The sequence below is a fragment of the Hypanus sabinus genome, chromosome 3 (genome assembly GCF_030144855.1).
Source record: "Hypanus sabinus isolate sHypSab1 chromosome 3, sHypSab1.hap1, whole genome shotgun sequence".
NCBI classification, from domain to species: domain Eukaryota; kingdom Metazoa; phylum Chordata; class Chondrichthyes; order Myliobatiformes; family Dasyatidae; genus Hypanus; species Hypanus sabinus.
The window spans coordinates 78,235,280-78,260,185 of record NC_082708.1 but is presented as its reverse complement, the minus strand read 5'-3'; the positions used below and the strand labels follow the sequence as shown (position 1 = coordinate 78,260,185).

At 37.5% G+C, this 24,906-nt stretch overlaps 1 protein-coding gene across 1 annotated transcript in view; it reads right to left on the bottom strand.

Annotated features, from left to right (window-relative positions):
* The window catches only part of LOC132391478 (protein diaphanous homolog 3-like), a 583,252-nt gene that overhangs the window by 339,531 nt on the left and 218,815 nt on the right, over nt 1-24,906 (bottom strand). Inside the window, exon 16 of the mRNA XM_059964736.1 lies at nt 12,734-13,024. Coding sequence (XP_059820719.1) covers nt 12,734-13,024 — 291 coding nt within the window. The remainder of the gene's footprint in view (nt 1-12,733; nt 13,025-24,906) is intronic.

Here is a 24,906-nt window from a genome sequence, read left to right as displayed (position 1 = left end):
GGGAAGCAAAGAAGACAGCAGTCCTTGATATCCCTCTGGTACTGCAATTTTGCTCTGATTTTTGAAAATTTTATTTCCCAGACACTTTACATTCCCCAGCAGTGTGGTAGGAAGAATGGGTTTAAGGGCTTTGCAGTTCAATCTTACTTGCATGTTAGTAGGCTTTCCTCATTTCCTTTTCCTTAAAGGGGAACTGCACACACAATTTTGGGGATCAATAGAATTTTTGAATGTCTGAAAACAATGTTGCTTACTGATGTACCCATGGTTGTGATTGTGGATTTCAACTGTAGCAGTGCCAAATGGGAATATTTGATCATTCCCTTTGGAGCCGCATGCAAAATGTTGCTGCTTTCAAGTGCTGTCTTGTAAGTTGCAAATATGACTAAAAATATACTTGAAGTATCAGAGTTGGAGCCACTTATAAATTAGGGTTTGATGCATAAACATTGCAGTTTCTGCCGGGCTCAGCGATGACCCTCATGGAGCTCTGGGAACAAGAACTCAGGGATGGCCTTTGCTTCTGGCCGTCAGTCATACAGTTCAGAAATTGGCCCTTAAGCCCATCACATGTATGCTGAGTATTAAATACATCTACACAAATTCCATTTAGCAGTGCTTGGTCTGTAGACGTTTCTGTCCTGACAATTCAAGTGCACGTTAAGATACCTGTTAAATGTTGAGGCTACCTGTCCTCATCACCTTCTTGAGTAGTGCTTCCAGATTGCAACCACTCTCTGGTTAAAAAATCCCCTAACTTTTAACTCTTCACCTTAAACCTATGCCTTCCAATTTTAGATTTTCCCATTATGGAAAAAATGTTCTCACTTTAAACCCTATCTACATCCTTTGAAATGATATAGCAGTATTTAGCATGATCACATACATATATATAAGTTAGTATCACAAACACAAGAAAACCTGCAGATGCTGGAAAACCAAAGCAACACACACAAAATGCCCGAGGAACTCATCAAGTTAGGCCAAAATATCACTGGAGAAAGATGGTGATATAAATTTGGCAACAACGAGTTTTATAGAGGATGATATATATCTCTGTACAACAATGTTAACACCAGAGTAAAAGAACCTTGTGTTGTCCTGGGAAAGGTAACACCAATGAAACTGGTAAAGCAGACAGGAACTGGTTAACATGGCATCAAGCTTTGAAAAAGCCAGCAAATGAAACTGCAAACTCAATAAGCAATATCTCAATTGTTGACAGTATTGGTGGTGATCTGTATAGAGGCTTTGCAAAATCAAATGGTGTTAGACCTTGTTTTATCCAACAAAGGGGGGTTGGGTGTCCTGATTGGACAAGAATGTTGTATTTATACACCAGATGAATCAGAAGACATAACTCAATTTGCGGATCATATCGGAGAGACCACCAAAAATATTAAATGAGAGATCAGTTGCACAAATATAACACTCCAGCAAGAGAATGGTGGGTGACTATCCTACATTACAGTATAATCTTTAATATCAAACTAATGGATTTTTTTTTTACAATTTTTATGTGGTATAGTAGGAGTAAGAAGGAGAATATATTGAAAATGGGCACCCGTTGATCCGAACTAGGTAAAGGGGATTTTACTTAAGTAAAGTTCTGAGACTTTATCTATATCATTATATAAATATCTGAAATCACTTTGATTACTGTACTAATACCTTAAAAATTGTGTCTTGAAAATTTTGATGTTGTCATGAAATGACAAAAATGAGGGAATGTGGATACATTGCTGTAACTCTGAAGTCTTAATGAATTTCTAACTTTTATAAAATGTAATGTGACAAACTGGAACCTATGAGATCCCAGAATGCTATGCTTGTTCACTGGTTTGAATGGGATGTTTATGGAATGGAACAACTTGATTACTGTTCTCTGTAAAAGCATAATAGTGGCTTCTTTGAGCGACAAGATTGAAACTATTTTGCAGACAATAATGTGTGTTGTCCATAATTTTATCCACTGAATTTGTTGCAGTTTATTACTGTATATTAGAAGACATGCTGAACAGTACACAGCATCCCATCTTCTTATTCCAGCATCATCCCCTTTCTTATCTGGAGTTGATGAAGAGCCTCAGCCTGAAATGTTGCTGCTCATTCCTCTCCGTAGATTATGCCTAAATGGTTGAGTTCCTCCAGCATTTTGTGTGTGTTGTTTTTATTCAGGCTTTTGTATCTTTTGCTCAGTGGAAGAGGGGAGAAGAGAGAATGTCTGGGAGATGGGAGAGAAACTTTGATTATTCTGGCTGCTTTCATGTGCTGAGCTGTGTCCTCAACTCTCTGTAATTTCGTGCAGTCACGTGCAGAGCAGTTGCCACAGATAGGAACATCAATAAAAATTGTTATGGGTCGACAGGGAATGTTTTATAAATTGCATCATGATCTTCATTCTCTTCTTTTCTATGCATCAGGTAATTAAATGTCTTCTTCACAGCATTAACTACCAATGCTGCTTTTTTTTGGGTCTGGGAACGCTCAAAAAATTTTCTCATATAAATTAATGGTAATTGCTTCTTTGCTTTATGACATTTCAGCTTACAAACTGTTTCATAGGAATGCTCTACCTTCAGATAGCGGGGGAAACCTGCATCTCCATCAAATTAGTCAGATAGGATCGACCATGGACAATTCAATCCTGACCATCTCTTATAACCCCCTGACTTTCCAAGTGTAGGTTAACTCCATCCCTCAGAATCTTTCTCCAATAACTTCCCTGAAGACCAACAGGCCTATAACTACCTGGCTTTCTTCAATGCCTTTCTTCAATGAAGTGCACCAAAGTCCAGAATCTGATCTCTTTCAATGCCAACTCAATCTTCTTTCTTGTCTCTGCAGCCTAAGATACGTTTCAGCAGGACCACAGAACTTTAAACCCATCAAAACTACTTTTCATTCTCCCTTCTAATGATAAAGTGTTTTAGAATTTCACTGTTCATTTCATACCCCTGCTCCTTGAGTTCTCCAAATCTCAGGTCTTTCTCCTTAAAAACCATAAATATTCATTTAACACCTAAGCTTCTTCACCTAGCTTCACAAATCTTTCCCAAAATCTCACCTCAACCTTTCACAAACTTTTTGCTAAGTCACTGCAACCACTTTGACAATTTCATTCTACTTCTATAGCAACTGGTCTTGTTTATTATATTTTTAAATGAATTGTGAGATATAGGTGTGATTGTTTATTAAGGTGATGTTAATCACTATTATTTACATTAAACTATTATAACTAACTGATTTGCTTCTGCTACTTCAGTTATAGAACTGTCTATTGAAATGAGAACTTCAGATGTCCATGAACTCATCTCAAGTATCCTGAAAATGTAACACATTGTTGCATGAGATCTAAATGAGTTTTAAAACAGAATGATAAATGATAATTACTGTGGAGCAAATACTTTGCCTCTCAGGAAACAAATTTATGTGTGTTGATAAAAATTGCTTCATATGGGAATATAAGAGAGGGGAGCAAGTCATTTGGCCACTCAAATCTGCTCTGCCACTGAATAAGAACCTGGCATAGGTGAACTTTAATCTCTCAATTGCCTACTTTTATTGTATTGCTTTAATCCACAATTCACCTGAAGTTTACTAATCTATCCATCTCAGACCTGAATATGCTTAATAATTCAATATTCAGAGGTTTTGTGATACAGAATTCCAAAGACAGATTGAGAAAAAAAAAATTCCTCCTCAGTTCAGTCAAAACTGCTTGTCAGATGCTATATCATCTAATTTGAAACATTCAAGCAGGAAAATATACTTAAGGTAACTTCCAGATTGTTAAGTTTTTAAAAAGTTCACCTCTCATTCTCAAGGCAACAGACTCCAATGGAGTACCTGGTAAGACTCTGAAAACTTGTGCTAACCAACTGGTGAGATTGCTCAAAGACATTTTCAATCTCTCACTGCTCCAGTCAGAAGTTCTCACCTGCTTCAAAAGGGCAATGATTATACAAGTGCCCAAGGAGAGCAATGTGAGCTGCCTTGACAACCATCATCCAGTAGGTTGGTCAAGGCTAGAATCAGCTCACGCCTCAGCAAGGACCTGCATCCACTGCAAATTGCCTAGCATCACAATAGGCCTATGGTGGAAACGATCTCATTGGCTCTCCACGCAGCCTTCGATCACCAAACAATACAAACACCTATGTCAGGATGCTATTTCTTCACTAAAGCTCAGCATTTAACACCATCATTCCTACAGTCCTGATCGTGCAGCTACAGAACCTGGGTCTCTGTACCTCCTTGTGCAATTGGATCCTCGACTTCCTAACTGGAAGACCACAATCTGTGCCAATTAGTAATAACATCTCCATCTTGCTGACAATCAACACTGGTGCACCTCAGGGATCTGTGCTTAGTCCACTGCTCTACTCTCTCTACACCCATGACTGTGTGGCTAGGCACAGCTCAGATGACATCTGTAAATTTGCTGATGATAAACCATTGTTGGCATAATCTCAGATGGTAACAAGAGGGCATACAGGAGCAAGATATACCAGCTAGTTGAGTGGTGTCACAGAAACCAAACTTGCACTCAATGTCAGGGAGACGAAACAGCTGATTATGGACTTTCGAAAGGGTGAGCGAAGGGAACACACATCAATCCTTACAGAGAGAGCAGAAGTGGAAAGAGTGACTAATTTCATGTTCTTGGGTGTTAACATCTCTCAGGACCTAAGGTCCCAGCATACTGATGCAACTATAAAGATGGCAAGACAGCAGCTATCCTTAATGAGCAGTTTGAGGAGATTTGCAAAGTCATCTAAAACACTCAAATTTCTATGGATATACTGAGTAGAGCATTCTGCCTGGCTGCATCACCATCGCAAATGAGGGGGGGAGGGGAGGCAGCTACTGCACAGGGATTGAAGTAAGCTGCAGAGAGAGGTAAAATTAATCAGCTCCAACATGGGTACTAGCTTCTGAAATATCTAAGATATCTTCAAAGAGCGGTGCCTCAAAAAAAGGAGGCGTCTATCATTAAGGATCTCCACCACCCAGGACATGCCTTCTGTTACCATCAAGAAGGAGGTACAGAAGCCTGAAGTTACACAGCTTCTTTCCCTCTGAAAACTCAGAAACAGCTTCTTTCCCTCTGCCATCCAATTTCTGAATGGACATTGAAACCATGAACATTACCTCACTACTTATTTAAAATTTATGTTTTTGTATTACTTATTTATGGGCCGGCCAGTGGCGTAGTTACATCAGCAATGGACTTCGAGGTGGATGACCCCAAGTTCAAATCTGGCCAGGTCCCAACCTGGGCATCAGCTGTATCTGCGTGGAAGAAAGGTCTAGCAATCTACTTCCGTATCTTGCCACGATTATCTTCCATATCTTGGACAACTACACTATCCATAGGGTTGACGATTACTCAATGGTACTCAACAACTACTTCCTTAATTTAACTATGAGATATACTGTAAGTATATATACTTAGCGTAATTTACATTTTTCCCTATATTAATGTGTATTGTGTTGTACTGCTGCCGCAAAGTTAACAAATTTCACAACATATGCCAGTGATAATAAACCTGATCCTGATTCAATTTAGTTTGGTATTAACCTGAAAGGATATTCTTACAATCCCAGGGATCTAGCAAACCATTGCTGCATGCCCCAGAGGGAAGTGGTGCAATTACATTTTATCATTTGTTTTTTTGCACAGCTGATTCATGGTATTTCAGCGTCAAACTTACTTTTCTGTATAGAGTATATTACAAGCTTTATTTTTCTGTCTGTAAAATGATTCTGCACCTCTTTTCTGATGGTAACAGTGAGAAGAGAGCATGTCCTGAGTGGTGGAGCTAAAAATTACACATTTCTTCTCTGGTTTCTATCAGTGAAAATGTTTCAATGGGACTGTACACTCAGCCAGACTGGTAATATCTTTGCTGATTCGTCTGGACTTACGTAACAGCAACTGACATGAGGAAAAGGGAAGTCCAATTCTCAAGTGTTGCATTGATTATCGCTGCCAGCTGTTTTCAAGGCAAACAACATATATTAACACTTCAACATGAAATCAGATTTCTTGACAATTATCCAGTTTCTCTCCAAATTCTGTTTTAAATTAATATGCACATTGGAAATACGACTGGATTGGGAAAGTGGTTGCAAATCAACTTCTTTCAAAGACTACACTAGAAAAAAAATAAAAGCAAAGGTAGCTATTTAAACATTAGCGATAATTTTAATACTCACACTTTCCTGTACTAACCCATTTGTCTCAGATTTCCTTAACATATGAAAATGCATTATTCTCAACTTTTGTGTTTTCATATTTTCTCATTACAAAGGAGGCCATTCAGTTATCTCGTATCAGCTGGCTCTCAATGCACTCACATTAGTCTTATTACCCACCAATGCCTTGTTACTCATTCTCTCCAACATATCAATCAACCCCTCCCCAGTCCTCCTCCATGACCAGCAATTTACAGTAGCCCAATTAAACAACCAACCATCATATCTTTGGGAAATGGAAGGAAACAAAAACACCAGGAAAACCTTCTGGCTGAAGAAATACTTTCTCATCTCTGTCCTGAATGAATACTCCCCTCATTTTGAGATAGTGATAAATTTGTTCTGGACAGGAGAATCATTAAGCCCCATAAATTTCAATGAAATCACCTCTCATGCTTCTGAACTTCAAAGTGCAAAGTGCTTTATCTAGCCCAGTGGTTCCCAAACATTTTTAGGTTAGTGACCACTTGGTTTCCAGACCACATGCATCTCCCTCTCCCTTTCCAGCCATTACATAAAAACTATAAATATATTTTGATTAATGAGGCAAAGTGAAAGAAAATGGGAGCTCCGAATTCAAAGCAGTGACAAATAACTGCAAAAATTATTCAAATCTATTTAAAGCTACAAATAAAATTATTTCTTTACTTAATTACTATAAAAACAATTTTCATCAACAACTTTAGAGTACATTGGTAGTCCGACTATTCACTAATTCATCGCTTTTTCACCTTTCAATGAGATGGATGGGCTTGGTGCAGTGCATTTTCTCAACATGGGGCTGACTGCCGCTCAGAAGGAGTCTCAGATCCTCACGTTCAGTAATTTGCAGTTAGCTTTGTTGCTTTGAAAGTAAGTGGGCAAAACTGTGCAACAAATATGATGTTGGAAAGGCAATATAAGACACCTAGACCTTTTTTCATATTGCAGGACAGTGTTCAGAGCTTTCAATCTGCAAGCAAAAGTCAGTCTGATTCTTTTGAACCTTGGCCTCAGCTAAAACTCATTTTGTAATAAGAATGGTTCATCTTTCATCTTTTCTATAAATTCCTCATTACAAGTACTCTGGAATGGATCTGGAATGTGGATTAAGAGAAGACCCTGAAATCTTACTGACATGGCTATATGCAGCTCAGCCAGCTGGAACAGTATGCTTGAAGGTCTTGTCTTGTATCTGGTATTGGGTCCGATGCACCCGATGCAATCATCTCCACCTTGTTGAGACCTGTCGGAAATTGGGGGAAATCGCTTTGTCGAGCACTTCTGCTCCATCCACCAAAAGCAGAACTCTCCAGTGGCCAAACATATCAATTACCATTTCCATTCTGACATATTAGTTCCCAGATTCCCCTTGTGCCATAATGAGGCCACCTTCAGGATGGAGGAGCAAAACCTTATATTCTGTCTGGGTAGCCTCCAACCTAATGGAATAAATATTGATTTCCCTATCAAACTAAAAAAAAAATTCCTCCTTCCCCTCCCCTCTTCTTTTATTCCCTGCTCTGGCCGCTTACAACTTGTCACCTGCCTATCACTTTGCCCTGGGTCCATTCCTCCTTCCCTTTCTTTCTTCAGATTCCTCCCTCTCCAGCCCTTTACCTTTTACACCCACCCTGTTTCACTTGTTACTTTCTAGTTATCTTCCTTTCCCTCTCCCCCACCCCCCACTTTTTAAATCTGGCATCTTTCCCCTTCCTTTACAGGCTTAAAGAAGAGTCTTAGCCTAAAAAGTCGACTGCTTGTTCATTTTCAAAGGAGCTGCCTCACTTGCTGAGTTCCTGCAGGATTTTTGTGGGTGTTGATCTGGTATTCTTGCAACTCAGAGGAGTTTGGAAATTGGAAAAGGCCTTGATGGCCAATGTTACACTCAAATAGGTTAACTTGAAAAGAAATTATTTGACCTTGATAAGATTCACATCATTCCCTTGCAATTGAAGACAGATATAATTAAACTTTGCAAATAATTTTGACATAAAGCAATGTCATGCCTAAATTTCTTGGGCAGATTACTGAGTAAAGCATTTGAGTCTTCAAAGAATTTTATCACACTTTCAAAAATTGTATAAAAGTGTCTCAAGTAGTTTCCTATTGAGAGTCTTGTAATTTCTATGTGCAATAGCAAGTGTTCAAACTGTTCATCATTCTCAAGCTCTGGAAATAGTCAAGAACTGAGAACATGGGACCTGATTTTATTTATCACTCTGATAAAAGTATTTAATGATTTCTGCAGATGATCACTTCAGTTTTCTACAACAAGATGTTGTCTATGAATTACAAAGTGAATGGAAAATATGTTAGGTACAGCTTTTATGAAGAAAATAATAAGATCAAGGTGACAGCTTGTCTATGATGGTATCTATGTCAGTCCATGGATTCCTCTACTGCCACAATGAGGGCACACTCAGGTTGGAGGACCAACACGTTATATTCTGTCTAGGTAGCCTCCAACCTGATGACATGAATATCGACTTCTCAAACCTCCAATAAACCCCCCTCTTTATCATTCCTGTTTCCCTCTCTCAACTTATCTCTTTACCTGCCCATCAGTTCCTTTTGGCGCTCCTTCCCCTTCCTTTTTTTCCATTGTCTTCTATCCTCTCGTATCAGATTCCCCTCCTCCAGCACTTTATCTCTTTCATCAATCAACTTCCCAGCTCTTTACTCCGCCCTCCCTCCACCTCATCTCCTTTTTCTGGGCCTGATGAAGGATCTCAGCCCAAAACATCAACTGTTTACTCTTTTCCATAGATGCTGCCTAGCCTGCTGAGTTCCACCAGCATTTTGTTTGTATTACATTGACTCCCAGTATCTGCAGATTTTCTCTTGTCCTTGAAGGTGCCCTATCTGTTGCACATGCAAGAATGTTGGTGAGTGGAATGTCCTTCTCTTTGAAAATTTGCTCAAAAACCCGAAAGATTGACTCCCCTTTTGTATCTGCTTCTAGTTCTCGTGCAAATACTATAATGACTTCTGAAACATGCTTTCATTTTTCATGAAGGTTTGATGCCTGGCAAAGTTGACTCACTCAGCTGCAGAGCAAATTTTGTTGTCCCACATATGCTACTCAATACATCTTCCACATTCTCAAACATTGCACCGATTCGTATTTAAAAACAGTTGTCGCTGAGTAGAATTGTTTTAATTATTTGGTCTGGATACTTATACAAAACCATACTCGGAAGCTCCCTTACTGCTAGTAGAATCAGTTCTTCTCCACTTTTTGGGGAATGAAATGTTGTATGAAGAATGCAAACATCACTGTTTTATTGTTAAGTGCTGGCAAAGATGTTTTGAAGAGTTTTCAGTTTTTGAGAGTTTTTCTATACAAGGAAACTGAAAATAAGCCAAGTTCTTGGTTGTTTTATCAGAGCGCATTCTCAAGAGATGCTGAAGGTGCCCGAATGGTTTCATTGCCGTATTTGAAGAAACTTTTTCACACAACAAACACGTCGGCTGCTGTTAGTTGCTTGGTGCTGGTAAAAATCCATATTTCAGTTAATCCGCACTATACAGCCTACACTTCTTTTTCAATCAGTCTGCTTCTGCCACTTTCATTATGAATTAATTCCACAGTCAATCACTGATTGTTTAATTCAAACACAAAGCCCTGTGACCAGTAAAGGAGAAAGTTGTGATATCATGATTGCTCAGGCAAAATCTGACTCTCTACCTGAAAGTACATAAAGTGGGGCAGCAATATCTCAGTTGGGCTATGGGCTGGAGAAATGCTGTCAAGTCCATTCAAATGTGCATAGCCTGAACTTTACCCCACTGAGTGCCATACCCTAATTCACAGGAAATGTGTGATTAGAGTATGAGAAATTGTACCAGCTAACTCTGTACTACAGCAGTAAGCAGCAATAATGCGTGGAGTCAGCCCAAAAAAATACAATTTCTTCAATCCAGATTTCTCATGATATAGAAATATAGAAACACAGAAAACCTACAGTACAGTACAGGCCCTTCAGCCCACAATGCTGTGCCAAACATGTACTTACTTTAGAAATTACGTATAGTGTTATCTATAGCCCTCTATTTTTCTAAGCTCCATGTACATATATAGGAGCCTCTTAAAAGACCCTACTCCATCGTTGCCAGCAGCCCATTCCACGCACTCACCACTCTCTGCGTAAAAAACTTACCGCAACATCTCCTCTATACCTACTGCCAAGCACCTTAAAAGTGTGCCTTCTCGTGTTAGTCATTTCAGCCCTGGGAAAAAGCCTCTGACTATCCACATGATCAATGCCTCTCATCATCTTATACAGCTCTATCAGGTCAACTCTTATCCTCTGTCGCTCCAAGGAGAAAAGGCCAAGTTCACTCAACCTATTCTCATAAGGCATGCTCCCCAAACCAGGCAACATCCTTGTAAATCTCCTCTGCACCCTTTCTATGATTTCCATATCCTTCCTGTAGTGAGGCGACCAGAACTGAACACAGTACTCAAAGTGGGGTCTAACCAGGGTCCTATATAGCTGCAACATTACCTCTCAGCTCCTAAATTCAATCGCACGGTTGATGAAGGCCTATAAACTGTATGCATTCTTAACTACAGACTCAACCTGCACAGCAGCTTTGAGTGTCCTATGAACTCAGATCCCAAGATCCCTCTCATCCAACACACTGTCAAGAGTATTTAATACTCTATTTTGCCATCATATTTGACCTATCAAAATGAACCACCTCAGACTTATCTGGGTTGAACTCCATCTGCCACTTCTCAGCCCAGTTTTGCATCCTATCAATGTCCTGCTGTAATCTCTAACAGCCCTCCACACTATGTACAACACCCCCAACCTTTGTGTCAGCAGCAAACTTACTAACCCATCCCTCCACTTCCTCATCCAGGTCATTTATAAAAATCACAAAGAGAAGGGGTCCTGGAACAGATCCCTGAAGCACACCACTGGTCACCAACCTCCATGCAGAATATGACCCGTCTAGAACCACTCTTTGCCTTCTGTGGGCAAGCCAGTTCTGGATCCACAAAGCAATGTCCCCTTGGATCCCATGCCTCCTTACTTTCTCAATAAGCCTTTCATGGAGTACCTCATCAAATGCTTTGCTGAAATCCAGATACACTACATCTACTGCTCAACCTTCTTCAATGTGCTTAGTCACATCAGGCTTGAAAGGCACAACCTGCCCTTTACAAAGGCATGCTGACTACTCCTAATCATATTATACCTCTCCAAATGTACATAAATCCTGCTTCTCAGGATCTTCTCCATCAACTTACCAACCACTGAAGTAAGACTCACTGGTCTATAATTTCCTGGGCAATCTCTACTCCCTATCTTGAATAAGGGGACAACATCTGCAACCCTCCAATCCTCTAGAACCTCTCCTGTCCCCATTGATGATGCAAAGATCATTGCCAGAGGCTCAGCAATCTCCTCCCTCACCTCCCACAGTAGCCTGGGGTACATCTCATCAGGTTCCAGTGACTTATCCAACTTGATGCTTTCCAAAAGCTCCAACACATCCTCTTTCTTAATACCTACATGCTCAAGCTTTTCAGTCTGCACTACAATCACCAAATCCTTTTCCATAGTGAATACTGAAGTATTCATTAAGTATCTCTGCTATCTCCTCCATTTCCATACACACTTTTCCACTGTTGCACTAACAACCACTCTATAAAGCTGTCTTCCTTTTAAATGCTTGACACTGGTCTAACTTGCTGATGTACACACACTTCCACAGTCGTTCCTCGATCAAACTGCTGAAGAAAACACTGTCAAATACAGAAGTGTCACGTTCCTTTTCAACAATTATAATGAACTTCAAGCTAAGTCTAAGAGAACAGTGGGCTAGCAAGAGATGAGATGCGACTACTAAGGAAAAGAAATGTAAAAGTTTTCCTTTTCCCACTAAGTTTTTCCATTGTAAAACAGTGATATTTTGCATGTTTTTGCTTCTTCAGTTTGCTAGGCATAGCAAGTTGATGTGTTTGGTCACTAACATGACACAACAACAGAAGACAAAAATAAGTACTCGTTTTCCATGCTTTAATAAGAATCTAAATTAAAAAGTTCACTTTTTGTTTAAATCGTGAACAATATACATGTATCATTATCAAATTGCTGGCAGAATAATGACTTTAAACCTTTTTCATCCAAATGAATTTTGATTAAATGCTTCCAACCAATTTTCTGTTGGTAATCAGTTATACTTTACATCGAATGAACTGCACAAGTCTAAAACTGCCAAGAACGAACAATGGATCCAATGATTGACAATTCAAACATATTAATGGCAATAAATGTCAAAATTGAAATCCTGCAAGCAAAGTTGAATGAAAGTAAGCAAAGGTGTATGAGTTTATTACTCAGAGTAGATAAGGTAAAGTAATATATTGAAATTTCATCAATAAAAGTATATACTATGTTGTTCTTAAGTTTGCCAGAAAGATTCCTTCTCTTCACTACAGCTTCCACTCAAATTTCTTTCACAAAAAGACACATACCTTACACCAGTTGATTCTTTTCATATTAATATCCAGTTTGAAGTCCTTTTTCGCTTTCAATCCATGTGGCAGTGAAAGAGAAGTTGAAGAGCACTGTCCGTCTGCAAATCCTGGAAGCGGAGGAGGTGGTGGAGGTGGGGGCGGTGGTGGTGGTGGAGGAGGAGGAGGAGGGGGAGGAAAGACTCCTGGTCCTGCTGGTGGCACTCCAATCTGACATGAAGAATTTTCTTTTGTGACTACACCTTCTGCACTGGACATTGCAGCCAGTACATTTACTGGTGATCCTGTCAGCTTAACAAAAAAAGAGAGAAAGTAGACAAAAACAATTATAGTCCAGAATTGCATCCAAATAATGTCCCAGTCCCCTATCTGCTTGGTGCTATAGCAGCAACAACCTTGCACTCAACATTAACAAGATCAAAGAATTGATTGAGGACTTCAGAAAGGGTAAGACGAGGGCACACACACTAGTCTTCGTTGAGAGGTCAGAATCAGAATCAGGTTTAGTATCACCAGCATACATCAAGAATTTGGTTAACATCCAGCAGCAGGACAAAGAAATACATGATAAATAAATACAGAGAAAAAACTGAATTACAGTTCGATACAGGTATATGTCTATTAAATAGTTAGGTTAAAATAACTAGCGCAAAAAAAAAAGTGAGGTAGTGTTCATGGGTTCAATGTCCATTTAGAAATCGGATGGCAGAGTGGAAGAAGCTGTTCCTGAATCGCTGAGTATGTGCCTTCAGGCTTTAAGCTTCTGCACCTCCTTCCCGACAGTAGCAATGAGAAGTGGGCATGTCCTGGGTGCTGGGGTTTAGCTTAATGCTTTACATAAGGAAGTAACCTTAATGTAAGCATATGGACCAGTTCAGAGTTATTTACTGTCATTGCAGAACTTCCGCTGGACACATCTGTGCTTTGCCACATCAGATGACTTTATTCTTAAGCTATTTTGGAGTATTATTAAGGAAATTTGACAAGGTTGGCCTAGTCATTACCAAAACAGTCCCAAGTTATTAAGGCATCACCATTATTTACCTTTTAGCTTTCAGGCACTAGTCCATCAATCTTATTATCAAAATCCCATGATCATCGTACTGCATCCATTGCCCTCAATGCCCCAGTGGCCCAGGTCTTAATTGCCAAATTGCACCTTACCGCAATCAACCCTGACCTAACATTTTCCTCCACTGCTTCAGTTCTTCACTCGCTCAGTCTGGACCACAATCTCCCTTACACATGCATCTGAACAGTGGGCAGAATGTGGGCCACAAATTACAATGGGTAATAAAAAAAGGCATGTCAAAAGGGAAATGTTGTGATACTCAGGCAGGATTTCAAATGCAAGTAGATTTGGAAAATCTGGTTGGTGCAAGATCCCAAAACAGGGAATTTGTAGAATGCTGACAGGTGGTTTTTTAAGAGCATCTTGTGGTTGAACCCACTAAGAGATCAGCTATTCTGGGTCTCAAGATGGCGCTTATGGAGTAAACCGCTTTTGGCTTTGCTCCAAACCTTTTACGTCTTTTTAACCTACAAACACCCCTTAAATGATCTTTTTTTACTTATTCTTAAGGGGTTTAATCATACAGAATTTTTCTTTTTAACTATTCGATCTATTTTCAACTCGCTGAAATGACTAAAGTAAAAGAATCAAAACAGACGAAAGAACCGATAACTTTAGAAACTATTGTAAAGCTTATAGAAGATACATTTGCAGGTCTGGAGAGAAAAATTACCGAACAGCTTTTTGCGTTTGATGAGCGTTTAAAATCATTCGAACGAGAACTTAAAACACTTTCACTGGAACTACAAAAACAACAAGCAAGTATTTTGGTACTGGAAGAAGCCGCTCGTAAGAAAGAACATATTATCGAAACTTTGCAACAAGAGCAAGCTTCGACTTCTCAACAGATGGATCGTTATAAATCTAAAATTAGTGATCTTGAAAATCGCTCTCGAAGACAAAATCTTCGGCTAATTGGGATTCCGGAAAAATTTGAGAGCGGTGATCTTACCGTTGTATTTTCTAAACTTCTAATGGATGTCTTCGGTTCAGAAGTTCTGGACTCTCCTCCAATAATCGATCGTGCTCACCGTATCTCTCGCTATCATTCTGATTCAGATAAACCACGGCATGTAATTCTCTGGATCCATTACCCTCATATCAAAGAGCGTCTGAATAGGGCGGCTCGGAAAAAGGGTATGATTAACTTTCGAAAATTTAAATTTCGTATTTTGGAAGATTATAGCCCTGAAGTTTTAAGGGCAAGAATGGCTTTTAGACCGGTTATGTCTAAATTTCACCAGGAAGGCTACAAGCAAGCGCTGTTATTTCCAGCACATCTGAGAGTTACTTCTGAAGACGGAACTGTTCGGCTGTTTAAATCTCCAGCAGACGCTCAAAGTTTTTTGGAATAATGACACTCTATTGGATTGACTAATGTAATAATTAGTCTATAAATATCGATCTCTTACAGAAAGATGGGTTTTTTTTAGGTATGGTTGACGTGTATTTTTTAAATATTGTGAAAGTTCTCTTTTTTTTGTTTATTCTGATTTTATTATTTTTTTTATATTTTATTAATCTATTAACCTTGAAAATAACTGATTAGGGTTCCTTTTTTAAGTTTGTATAAGCTTTTTTTTATATTTTTAACATTTAAATATTAAGATTTTAAAAAAAAATAATAATAAAATGGCGTTTCTTCTTCCCGACAGACTTTAGTGCCTGGAACGTCATATTCGTTTTGATGAGTTTGAAAGTTTTAAATTCTCATTTAAAATACTATTTTAGTAGTATTTATTTATGGGCTTTATCAATTTAATTTTTTTAACCCTTTTGTTATATATATATATATAATACTAATTTTATATTTTAACCTTTGTTATATTAACCCTTTCTTATAATATGGGTTGTTTGTATTTTTTTCAATTTTTGTTGTCTGAGTTGCCATCCTGAGACACGGGGGTAATTTTAGTATTAGATTACCTGCTTGCTTCTTTTTGGCTTTTCTCCTTGGGTTTCGAGGATGGAGGGAGGGGGATTTTTCTTTTTCTTTTTTCTCTTTTTGCTTGCTTTTTGCGTAGCTTTATTTCATGGGCCTATATGAAACTACAAAAATGGTTGCAGTGCCGTGACTTCCAGTTTCTCCTTGAACTCACTTCCTTCTTTTGGGTTCATGAGTTCACTTTTTTTAAAACTTATGTGTTAACTGTAATAAATATTGTCAATATGGATAGGATTATTAATTTTGTTTCTTGGAATACTAATGGTTTAAATCATCCGATCAAACGGAAAAAAATATTCCATAGAATGAACCCTAATGTTATTTTTGTGCAGGAGACTCATGTAAGGAAGGTGGATAGTCAACGTTTTTTTAGGTTTTGGAAGGACCAACAGTATCACGCAAATTCGCAAGCCAAAGTAAGAGGTGTTTCTATTTTTATAGACTCATCAACTTCTTTTATACATCATGAAACAATTTCAGATCTACAAGGTAGATTTTTGCTTATTACTGGTCTACTTTTTAATCAAAAAGTTGTTTTAGTTAACGTTTATGCTCCAAATACTGATTGCCCTGAATTTTTTAAAAGCTTATTTACATCTTTTCCTAATCTGAATCAATATAGACTGATAATGGGTGGGGATTTTAACTGTTGTTTAAACCCTGTGATGGATAGATCCAAGCATACCCAAACTCTTCTGAATAAATCGGCTTCTCTTATTAACTCTTTTATGATTGATTCAGCTATTTGTGAAAGTTGGCGTTTTCTTCACCCTAATGACAAAGAGTTTTCATACTTTTCCCATGTTTATCATAATTACTCAAGAATTGATTACTTTTTCATTGATCACCATTTACTCACAGATGTTACTGATTGTAAATATAACTGTATTACCATATCTGATCATGCACCTCTGAAGTTATCTATTAAAATAACTGATTCATATATCAATGCTAAATTTTGGAGGTTTAATTCTATTTTATTGCAGGATTTAGACTTTGTTAACTTTATTAAACAACAAATTGAATTGTTTTTCTCAACAAATTCTACAGCAGAGATCTCTAGTGGAATTTTGTGGGATACTTTTAAAGCATATATTCATGGACAGATTATTTCATACTCTGCTGGAGTTAGGAAATGAACTAATTCTAAACTATTAACATTAGTTGATAAAATCAAAGAAATTGTTAAGATTTATTCAATGACCCCTAGTAAAGAACTTTATGAAGAAAGAGTGGAACTTCAAATGGAACATAGTTTATTATTATCCTCTTCGATTGAAAGTCAGTTAATTAAATCAAAAACTCAATTCTATATGCATGGAGATAAGTCTGGTAAATTATTGGCTAACCAATTGAAAACTGTTTCGGATAAACGACAGATTATTAGAATTCTTAAACAAGATGGTACTCTGACGATCGACCACAAAGAGATAAATAGAGCCTTTCAAGATTTTTATAACTCTTTATATCAATCAGAATTCACTAAGGACTCTTCTATAATAAATGAATTTTTAAGGAAATTGAATATTCCAAAAGTAACTGTTGAGGATAACGTAATTTTAGATACACCTATTACGGAGTCTGAAATAGAAAAGGCTATTTTTTTAATGAATTCTGGTAAAGTTTCTGGTCCAGATGGTTTTCCTGTAGAATTTTTTAAATCTTTTTCTCCTGTACTTTCTCCTTGGCTTTGTAAAATTTTTAAAGGTGCATTAAGTGTAGGTAAATTACCACAATCTTTTTATGAAGCTTCTATTTCTTTAATTCTTAAAAAAGATAAAGACCCTACTGAATGTGCATCCTATCTGCCTATATCCTTATTAAATACGGATTTTAAGATTTTCAGTAAAATTTTGGCTATTAGATTAGAAAATATATTACCTCGAATTATTTCTGAAGATCAGACTGGATTTATTAAAAATCGCTATTCATCTTTTAACATTAGAAAATTAATTAATATTATTTATACTTCTTCATCTAAAATACCAGAATGTGTTATTTCTGTAGATGCTGAAAAAGCATTTGACAGAGTTGAATGGCCATATTTATTTACTACAATGCAACAATTTAATTTTAGTTCAAAATTTATATCATGGATTAAATTAATATACCATAAACCTTCAGCTTCGGTTTTTACCAATAATCAAAGATCCCCTTTTTTTCAGTTATTTCGTGGTACAAGGCAAGGTTGCCTTTAAGTCCTTTACTATTTGACATTGCTTTAGAACCGTTGGCTATAGCTATTCGGGAATCACCTAATATTCTGGGTATTACCTGTGGGGAGAGGACGTATAAAGTATCATTGTACGCTGATGATTTGTTATTATATATATATCTGACCCTGAAAGATCTATCCCTGCTATTTCGTCTTTGCTTGCTCAATTTAGTAATTTTTCTGGTTATAAATTGAATTTTAACAAGAGTGAATTATTTCCATTAAATATGCAAGTTCCAATTTATAAACATTTACCATATAAAATTGTTACAGATTATTTTACTTGCCTAGGTATTAAAATTACTAAAAAACATAAAGATTTATTTAAGGTTAACTTTTTACCTTTAATTGATCAAATTAAGCAACTTGCTATTAGGTGGTCTCCACTATCTTTGTCATTGGTTGGTAGAGTTAATGCTATTAAGATTATGATACCACCTAAATTCTTATACTTATTTCAAGCATTACCAATTTTTATTCCTAAAGCTTTTTTTGATACTATTGACTCTAAAATATCTTCTTATTTGTGGCAGAACAAAAACCCTAGATTGGGTAAAAATTATTTACAGAAGCTTAAGAAGGAGGGCGGCTTGGCTTTACCAAACTTAAGATTTTACTATTGGGCAGTCAATATACGGTATTTAATATTCTGGACACAAGAATGGACTATAGCTACTTGCCCACAAAATTAAAACAAAATTAATAATCCTATCCATATTGACAATATTTATTACAGTTAACACATAAGTTTAAAAAAAAAGTGAACTCATGAACCCAGAAGAAAGAAGTGAGTTCAAGGAGAAACCGGAAGTCACGGCACTGCAACCATTTTTGTAGTTTCATATAGGCCCATGAAATAAAACTATGCAAAAAGCAAGCAAAAATAGAAAAAAGAAAAAGAAAAATCCCCCTCCCTCCATCCTCGAAACCCCAGGGAAAAAGCCAAAAAGAGGCAAGCAGGCAATCTAATACTAAAATTACCCCCGTGTCTCAGGACGGCAACTCAGACAAAAAAAAATTGAAAAAAATACAAACAACCCATATTATAAGAAAGGGTTAATATAACAAAGGTTAAAATATAAAATTAGTATTTTATATATATATATATATATATATATAACAAAAGGGTTAAAAAAATTAAATTGATAAAACCCATAAATAAATACTACTAAAATAGTATTTTAAATGAGAATTTAAAACTTTCAAACTCATCAAAACGAATATGACGTTCCAGGCACTAAAGTCTGTCGGGAAGAAGAAACGCCATTTTATTATTATTTTTTTTAATCTTAATATTTAAATGTTAAAAATATAAAAAAAGCTTATACAAACTTAAAAAAGGAACCCTAATCAGTTATTTTCAAGGTTAATAAAATTAGTAAAATATAAAAAAATAGTAAAATCAGAATAGACCAAAAAAAAGAGAACATTTACAATATATAAAAAATACATGACAGCCATACCTAAAAAAAACCCATCTTTCTGTAAGAGATCGATATTTATAGACTAATTATTACATTAGTCAATGCAATAGAGTGTCATTGTTCCAAAAAACTTTGAGTGTCCGCTGGAGATTTAAACAGCCAAACAGTTCCGTCTCCAGAAGTAACTCTCAGATGTGCTGGAAATAACAACGCTTGCTTGTAGCCTTCCTGGTGAAATTTAGACATAACCGGTCTAAAAGCCATTCTTGCCCTTAAAACTTCAGGACTATAATCTTCCAAAATACGAAATTTGAATTCTTGAAAGTTAATCATACCCAATTTCCGAGCGGCTCGAATCAGTCGCTCTTTGATATGAGGGTAATGGATCCGGAGAATTACATGCCATGGTTTGTCTGAATCAGAATGATAGCAAGAGACACGGTGAGCACGATCGATTATTGGAGGAGAGTCCAGAACATCTGAACCAAAGACATCCATTAGAAGTTTAGAAAATACAACGGTAAGATCACCGCTCTCAAACTTTTCCGGAATCCCAATTAGCCGAAGATTTTGCCTTCGAGAGCGATTTTCAAGATCAGTAATTTTAGATTTATAACGATCCATCTGTTGAGAAGTCGAAGCTTGCTCTTGTTTCAAAGTTTCGATATGTTCTTTCTTCCGAGCGGCTTCTTCAAGTACCAAAATACTTGCTTGTTGTTTTTGTAGTTCCAGTGAAAGTGTTTTAAGTTCTCCTTCGAATGATTTTAAACGCTCATCAAACGCAAAAAGCTGTTCGGTAATTTTTCTCTCCAGACCCGCAAATGTATCTTCTATAAGCTTTGCAATAGTTTCTAAAGTTATCGGTTCTTTCGTCTGTTTTGATTCTTTTGCTTTAGACATTTCAGCGAGTTGAAAATAGATCGAATAGTTAAAAAGAAAAATTCTATATATTTAAACCCCTTTAGAATAAGTAAAAAAAGAACATTTAAGGGGTGTTTGTAGGTTAAAAAGACGTAAAAGGTTTGGAGCAAAGCCAAAAGCGGTTTACTCCATAAGCGCCATCTTGAGACCATCGTTCTAGCCTTATTTAGCTCTCCAAAATGTCGTTCCATGGTGGCACCTTTGTGCTCATCTATGAAAACTACTTGATTTCTACCTTTGATGTCTCTCATTTGGATGAGGTTCTGTTGAAGACCCTGGCCTAGAGTTCCACTCTGACTTTGGTTCTTTGCAGTGGCGGGACCTGCTCCCAGGGGCCCACGGCAGGTCACTTTTCCCACGGATGAGACACAAAGGACAAGCGTGCTTCAGGGGTTTCATGGCCCTGTGGACGGGACTGATGCTAAACTGAAGCAGCCAACTGAAGCATCGCAGAAGAGAATGGAATATTGGAAACAGTGGATCAGCTATCAGAGGCTGTGTACTCAATGTGTTGTGCTCTCTCTCTCTCTCTCTCTCTCTCTCTTTCTCATTGGTGGGTGAGAGATTGTGCCAATTCTACAGGCAGAGAACTTGGGGGGAGAAAAAGTGGCATGACCGATTTAACCCTGTAAATCAGTAAGTTGTTTTGTTATGTCTCCTCTAACTGTGAAATGGGGACATTCCTTTTTCCCTTATTAGGAAGAGAGAGTGCCTCTGATATGTCGAATGACTAGGTCAGGGGTCGGCAACCCGCGGCTCCGGAGCCGCATACGGCTCTTTCAACTCTGTGCTGCGGCTCCCTGTGGCTTTGGAAAATAAATGAGTATTTAATTAAAATGTATTTTATGTTAGTTTGTTAGTTTTTGAAATGTAATTCTAATTTTGAAGATTATGGTGATCTTGTACAATCTAAATAAAACGTTGTGGCGACCCATTTCCTGGCACATCCGAACCGGCTCACAATTTGCCAGCGTTCCGGCTAAGGGTGATAGCCTACGGGGGTTTGTGAGTACGTGTCTTTTGGAGCATCCGCGCCCACGGGGGGCAGGTTGAGAGAGGCTTAAAAGCAAGACTGTGTAGTTCGAATAAAGTTATCTTTGACTGCAGTTTAACCACTCTGTGTCGTTATTTTAGCGCTGCGCTACAACATATTTTTATCGCTATTAATATACGTCACCACTGCCAATGCCTGACACCCGCCAGTGCGCGATTTCTTTTAATTTTTCGATCCAAGGTAGGCTAACGATGTAGTAACCTTCAACCCAACGTCTTTTTTTCGGAGTTCAAAATGTTTTTGTTGCATGCAGAAATGTAATTTCGTTTGCTCTGCAGGAGTTCATCGATTTCATAAATGCAATACATTATAGTTTGTTTATATATAGCATAAAGGCAATAAAAAACATTGTATTTTAATTAAAATGTTATTTCATTTTAAATGTCAAATGAGTTTTGTGGCTCCCAGTGTTTTCTTTTCTGTGGGAAGCGGGTCCATATGGCTCTTTCAGTGGTAAGGGTTGCCAGCCCCTGGACTAGGTGAATGAGTAGTCTTTGGGGTACTGCAAGTGTGTGTCTTTATTGATGCTTTGCTGCACACTTGTGTGCTCGGTGGAAGGTGCTGGTGCATTTTTGCCGGTGGGGGTGAGTGGGGGGGGGGTGCTGCTTGTGCGTGGGAGTGGGAGCTGGGGGGGGGCTTTGAGGTTCAAACATCTAACTGTCATTCATTCTTTGGGGCACTCTTCTGTTTTCCTGGATGTCTGCGAAGAACAAGAATTTCAGGATGTATAGATTTCTCTGATATTAAATGGAACTACTGAAATGGATCATTTGCAATTGATATCTTGCTGTGGCCTTAGACAACCTTCTTCCCTGTTCAGTATACCAGCAATTTTAGTGTGATTTGCAAACTTACTATTCGTGCAAGAAACAAAATGCTGAAGGAATTCAGCAAGTTAGACAGCTTTTATAGAGGGAAATTTAACTAACAATGCTACTTACTTTCTCTTCCAAATCTGTAATACATAAAGTACGACAATTATTAAAGGACCTAGCGCCAACCCCTGCAGCCATCAATGTCCAAGCTGAAAAGCACTCTCTGCCTCCTACCACCAACTTAATTTTGTATCCACAGTGACTGTTGTGTCATGGACCCCAAGTATTCTAGCCTTCTGGACTGGCCTTATATAGGAACATTATGCATATTACAGGGAAAATGCAATTGTATTGGAGAAAGAGGAGAGTAGATATATGCCAAAGTTGCCAGGAAGAGATAAGTTTTACAATGAATAATGATAGGAGAGACAAGGACTACTAATTTCTGAACACAAAACACTGAAGAGAGATTTAAGTGAGTATGCTGTTGTGTGCTGGGGCAGCAGGTGGAGTAGACACCAACAGAATCAACAAACTCATTTGTAAGGCCAGTGATGCCGTGGGGGTGGAATTGGACTCTCTGATGGTGGTGTCTGAAAAGAGGATGCTGTCCAAGTTGCATGCCATCTTGGACAATGACTCCCATCCACTCCATAATGTACTGGTTAGGCACCGGAGTACATTCAGCCAGAGACTCATTCCACTGAGATGCAACACTGAGGGTCTTAGGCAGTCATTCCTGCCTGTGGCCATCAAACTTTACAACTCCTTCCTCGGAGCCAATAGGCTGGTCCTGGACTTATTTCCACTTGGCATGATTAACTTATTATTATTTAATTATTTATCAGCTATAAAGAAAGCTATATTTCTTCACTATTCTTGGTTGGTGCAGCTGTAACAAAACCCAATTTCCCTCGGGGTCAATAAAGTACGTCTGTCTGTCTGTCTGTAAAATTTCAAGGATCCAAGATAAAATTGGACAGATAATCAGCTTTCTTTGTCAAGGAATCAGAAACAAAACTGTGAGGATGAATTCAAATTAATTGGCAGATGGACAGAGAAAAGATGAAGATTTTTTCCCCACTTCTGCAAACTTAGAGGGTGGTGGTGGTCTTAAGCTCATTACTTAAAAGGATAGGACAGACTGAAATCCTCACCACATTTGAAAACACTTACGTCTGCATATGGAAGAACCAGGATCTAAAGGGCTAAGGACCAAGTGCTGGAAAGTGGGAGTAAGTTGGATATCTCTCTTGTGACTCACATAGACACAATGGGCCTCATGGCCTCCTTCTGGAACATAAATTTTCTATGCTAATATGAACATGGTAACCTGTTTTCATTCCAGTCTGTTATTAACTTATATTTTTAATGTTTGTTGTTAAATTTGACAAGCAATTCTGCTTTATAATTAATGTGATATCTTTGTTAATTATCTTGCTGCCATCTGATCATCCCTGTACAACAGGGAGACACAACATCGTTTTTAGAGTTGTGATTAGTAAGTTCTATTCATTTTAAACAGACACATATTAAGCTTCCTTTGACACTCAAGTTCAAAATAAATTCATCCTGTAACTATGTCAAATACTTTTTATGTGTCTTCTCTGTGGCTTGAAAACATATTTTAATTGTCAATACAAACCAACATTTATGATAAATTTGTCAGATTACAGGTCCTGCACAAGGGGTAGAATAATATTCCATAACTTTTCTTTTGTTGCAAAATAAATAGAATGAAAAATGTTTTAGTTTATGTAACAGATACCAGATTTTTAAAAATATTTTCAAAATGTTATGAGTTTGTAGAACAATAAGGTTGTTTTAATCAAGATTTCAAATTATTCATTAATAACTCTACCTCTGCATCAAATTCAATGGTTTAATGGTTCCATTTAACATCAGAAAATACATTCAAGGTGTTTCACCCAATTCTAAACCTCTATAGCTTTTATTGATGCCTAAATAGTTGAGGTGGTTATGCAAATATGAAGTACAATTACCCAAATCAATTACTATTTGGCAATAGCTTTGCTGGAAAGTGTCTCACCAGTTGCCTGTAAGTGCAATACTGAGCCCTCTGCCTTAACTTGCAAAGCCAGCATAACCAGGATTTCAGCCTCCACGATTCCTCCTGACATCAAGTAGTCTTGAGTTCAACATTACAAAATCTGCATTTCAGTACCATTCTGTTTCATTTCAGCACTCAACTGCAATTCAGTACATGTTACCTTCAACTTTCTGTCAATATTGGGCATTAAACAGTTAAATTATATTGAAGTGCTCCAGTTAAGGAAGGGAGAGACATATTTAAACGTGGCTACAAATTGGCAATCAAGACATTACAAAAAAGATCACCGGAATACAACACTATTTTTAACTTGATTGATCAACTATTTTATTTCCTTATTTATTTGAAATATTTTAAAAAGCTCAAAATAGGAAAGAAAAAGTTTTCCAAAGAAAGACACATAAAAGCCTTCTTACCGATTAAGCAAACTGCTCCCAAAACACAGTTTGTCATTGCCTTAAATAAATGTACTTACAAAACACGAAGAATGGGGTCAAGGTATAAATATTAACTATCTGTATATGATCAAAAAAAAATCAAAATATTGTGGCCCTTCATCTTTTGTGGTTAAGTTCTCAGCAATTGTGTGACACTATGGGCTAACAGTAACTGAAAATATAGGCAACAAGTTTAATTAACAAGATGTCAAAAACAAA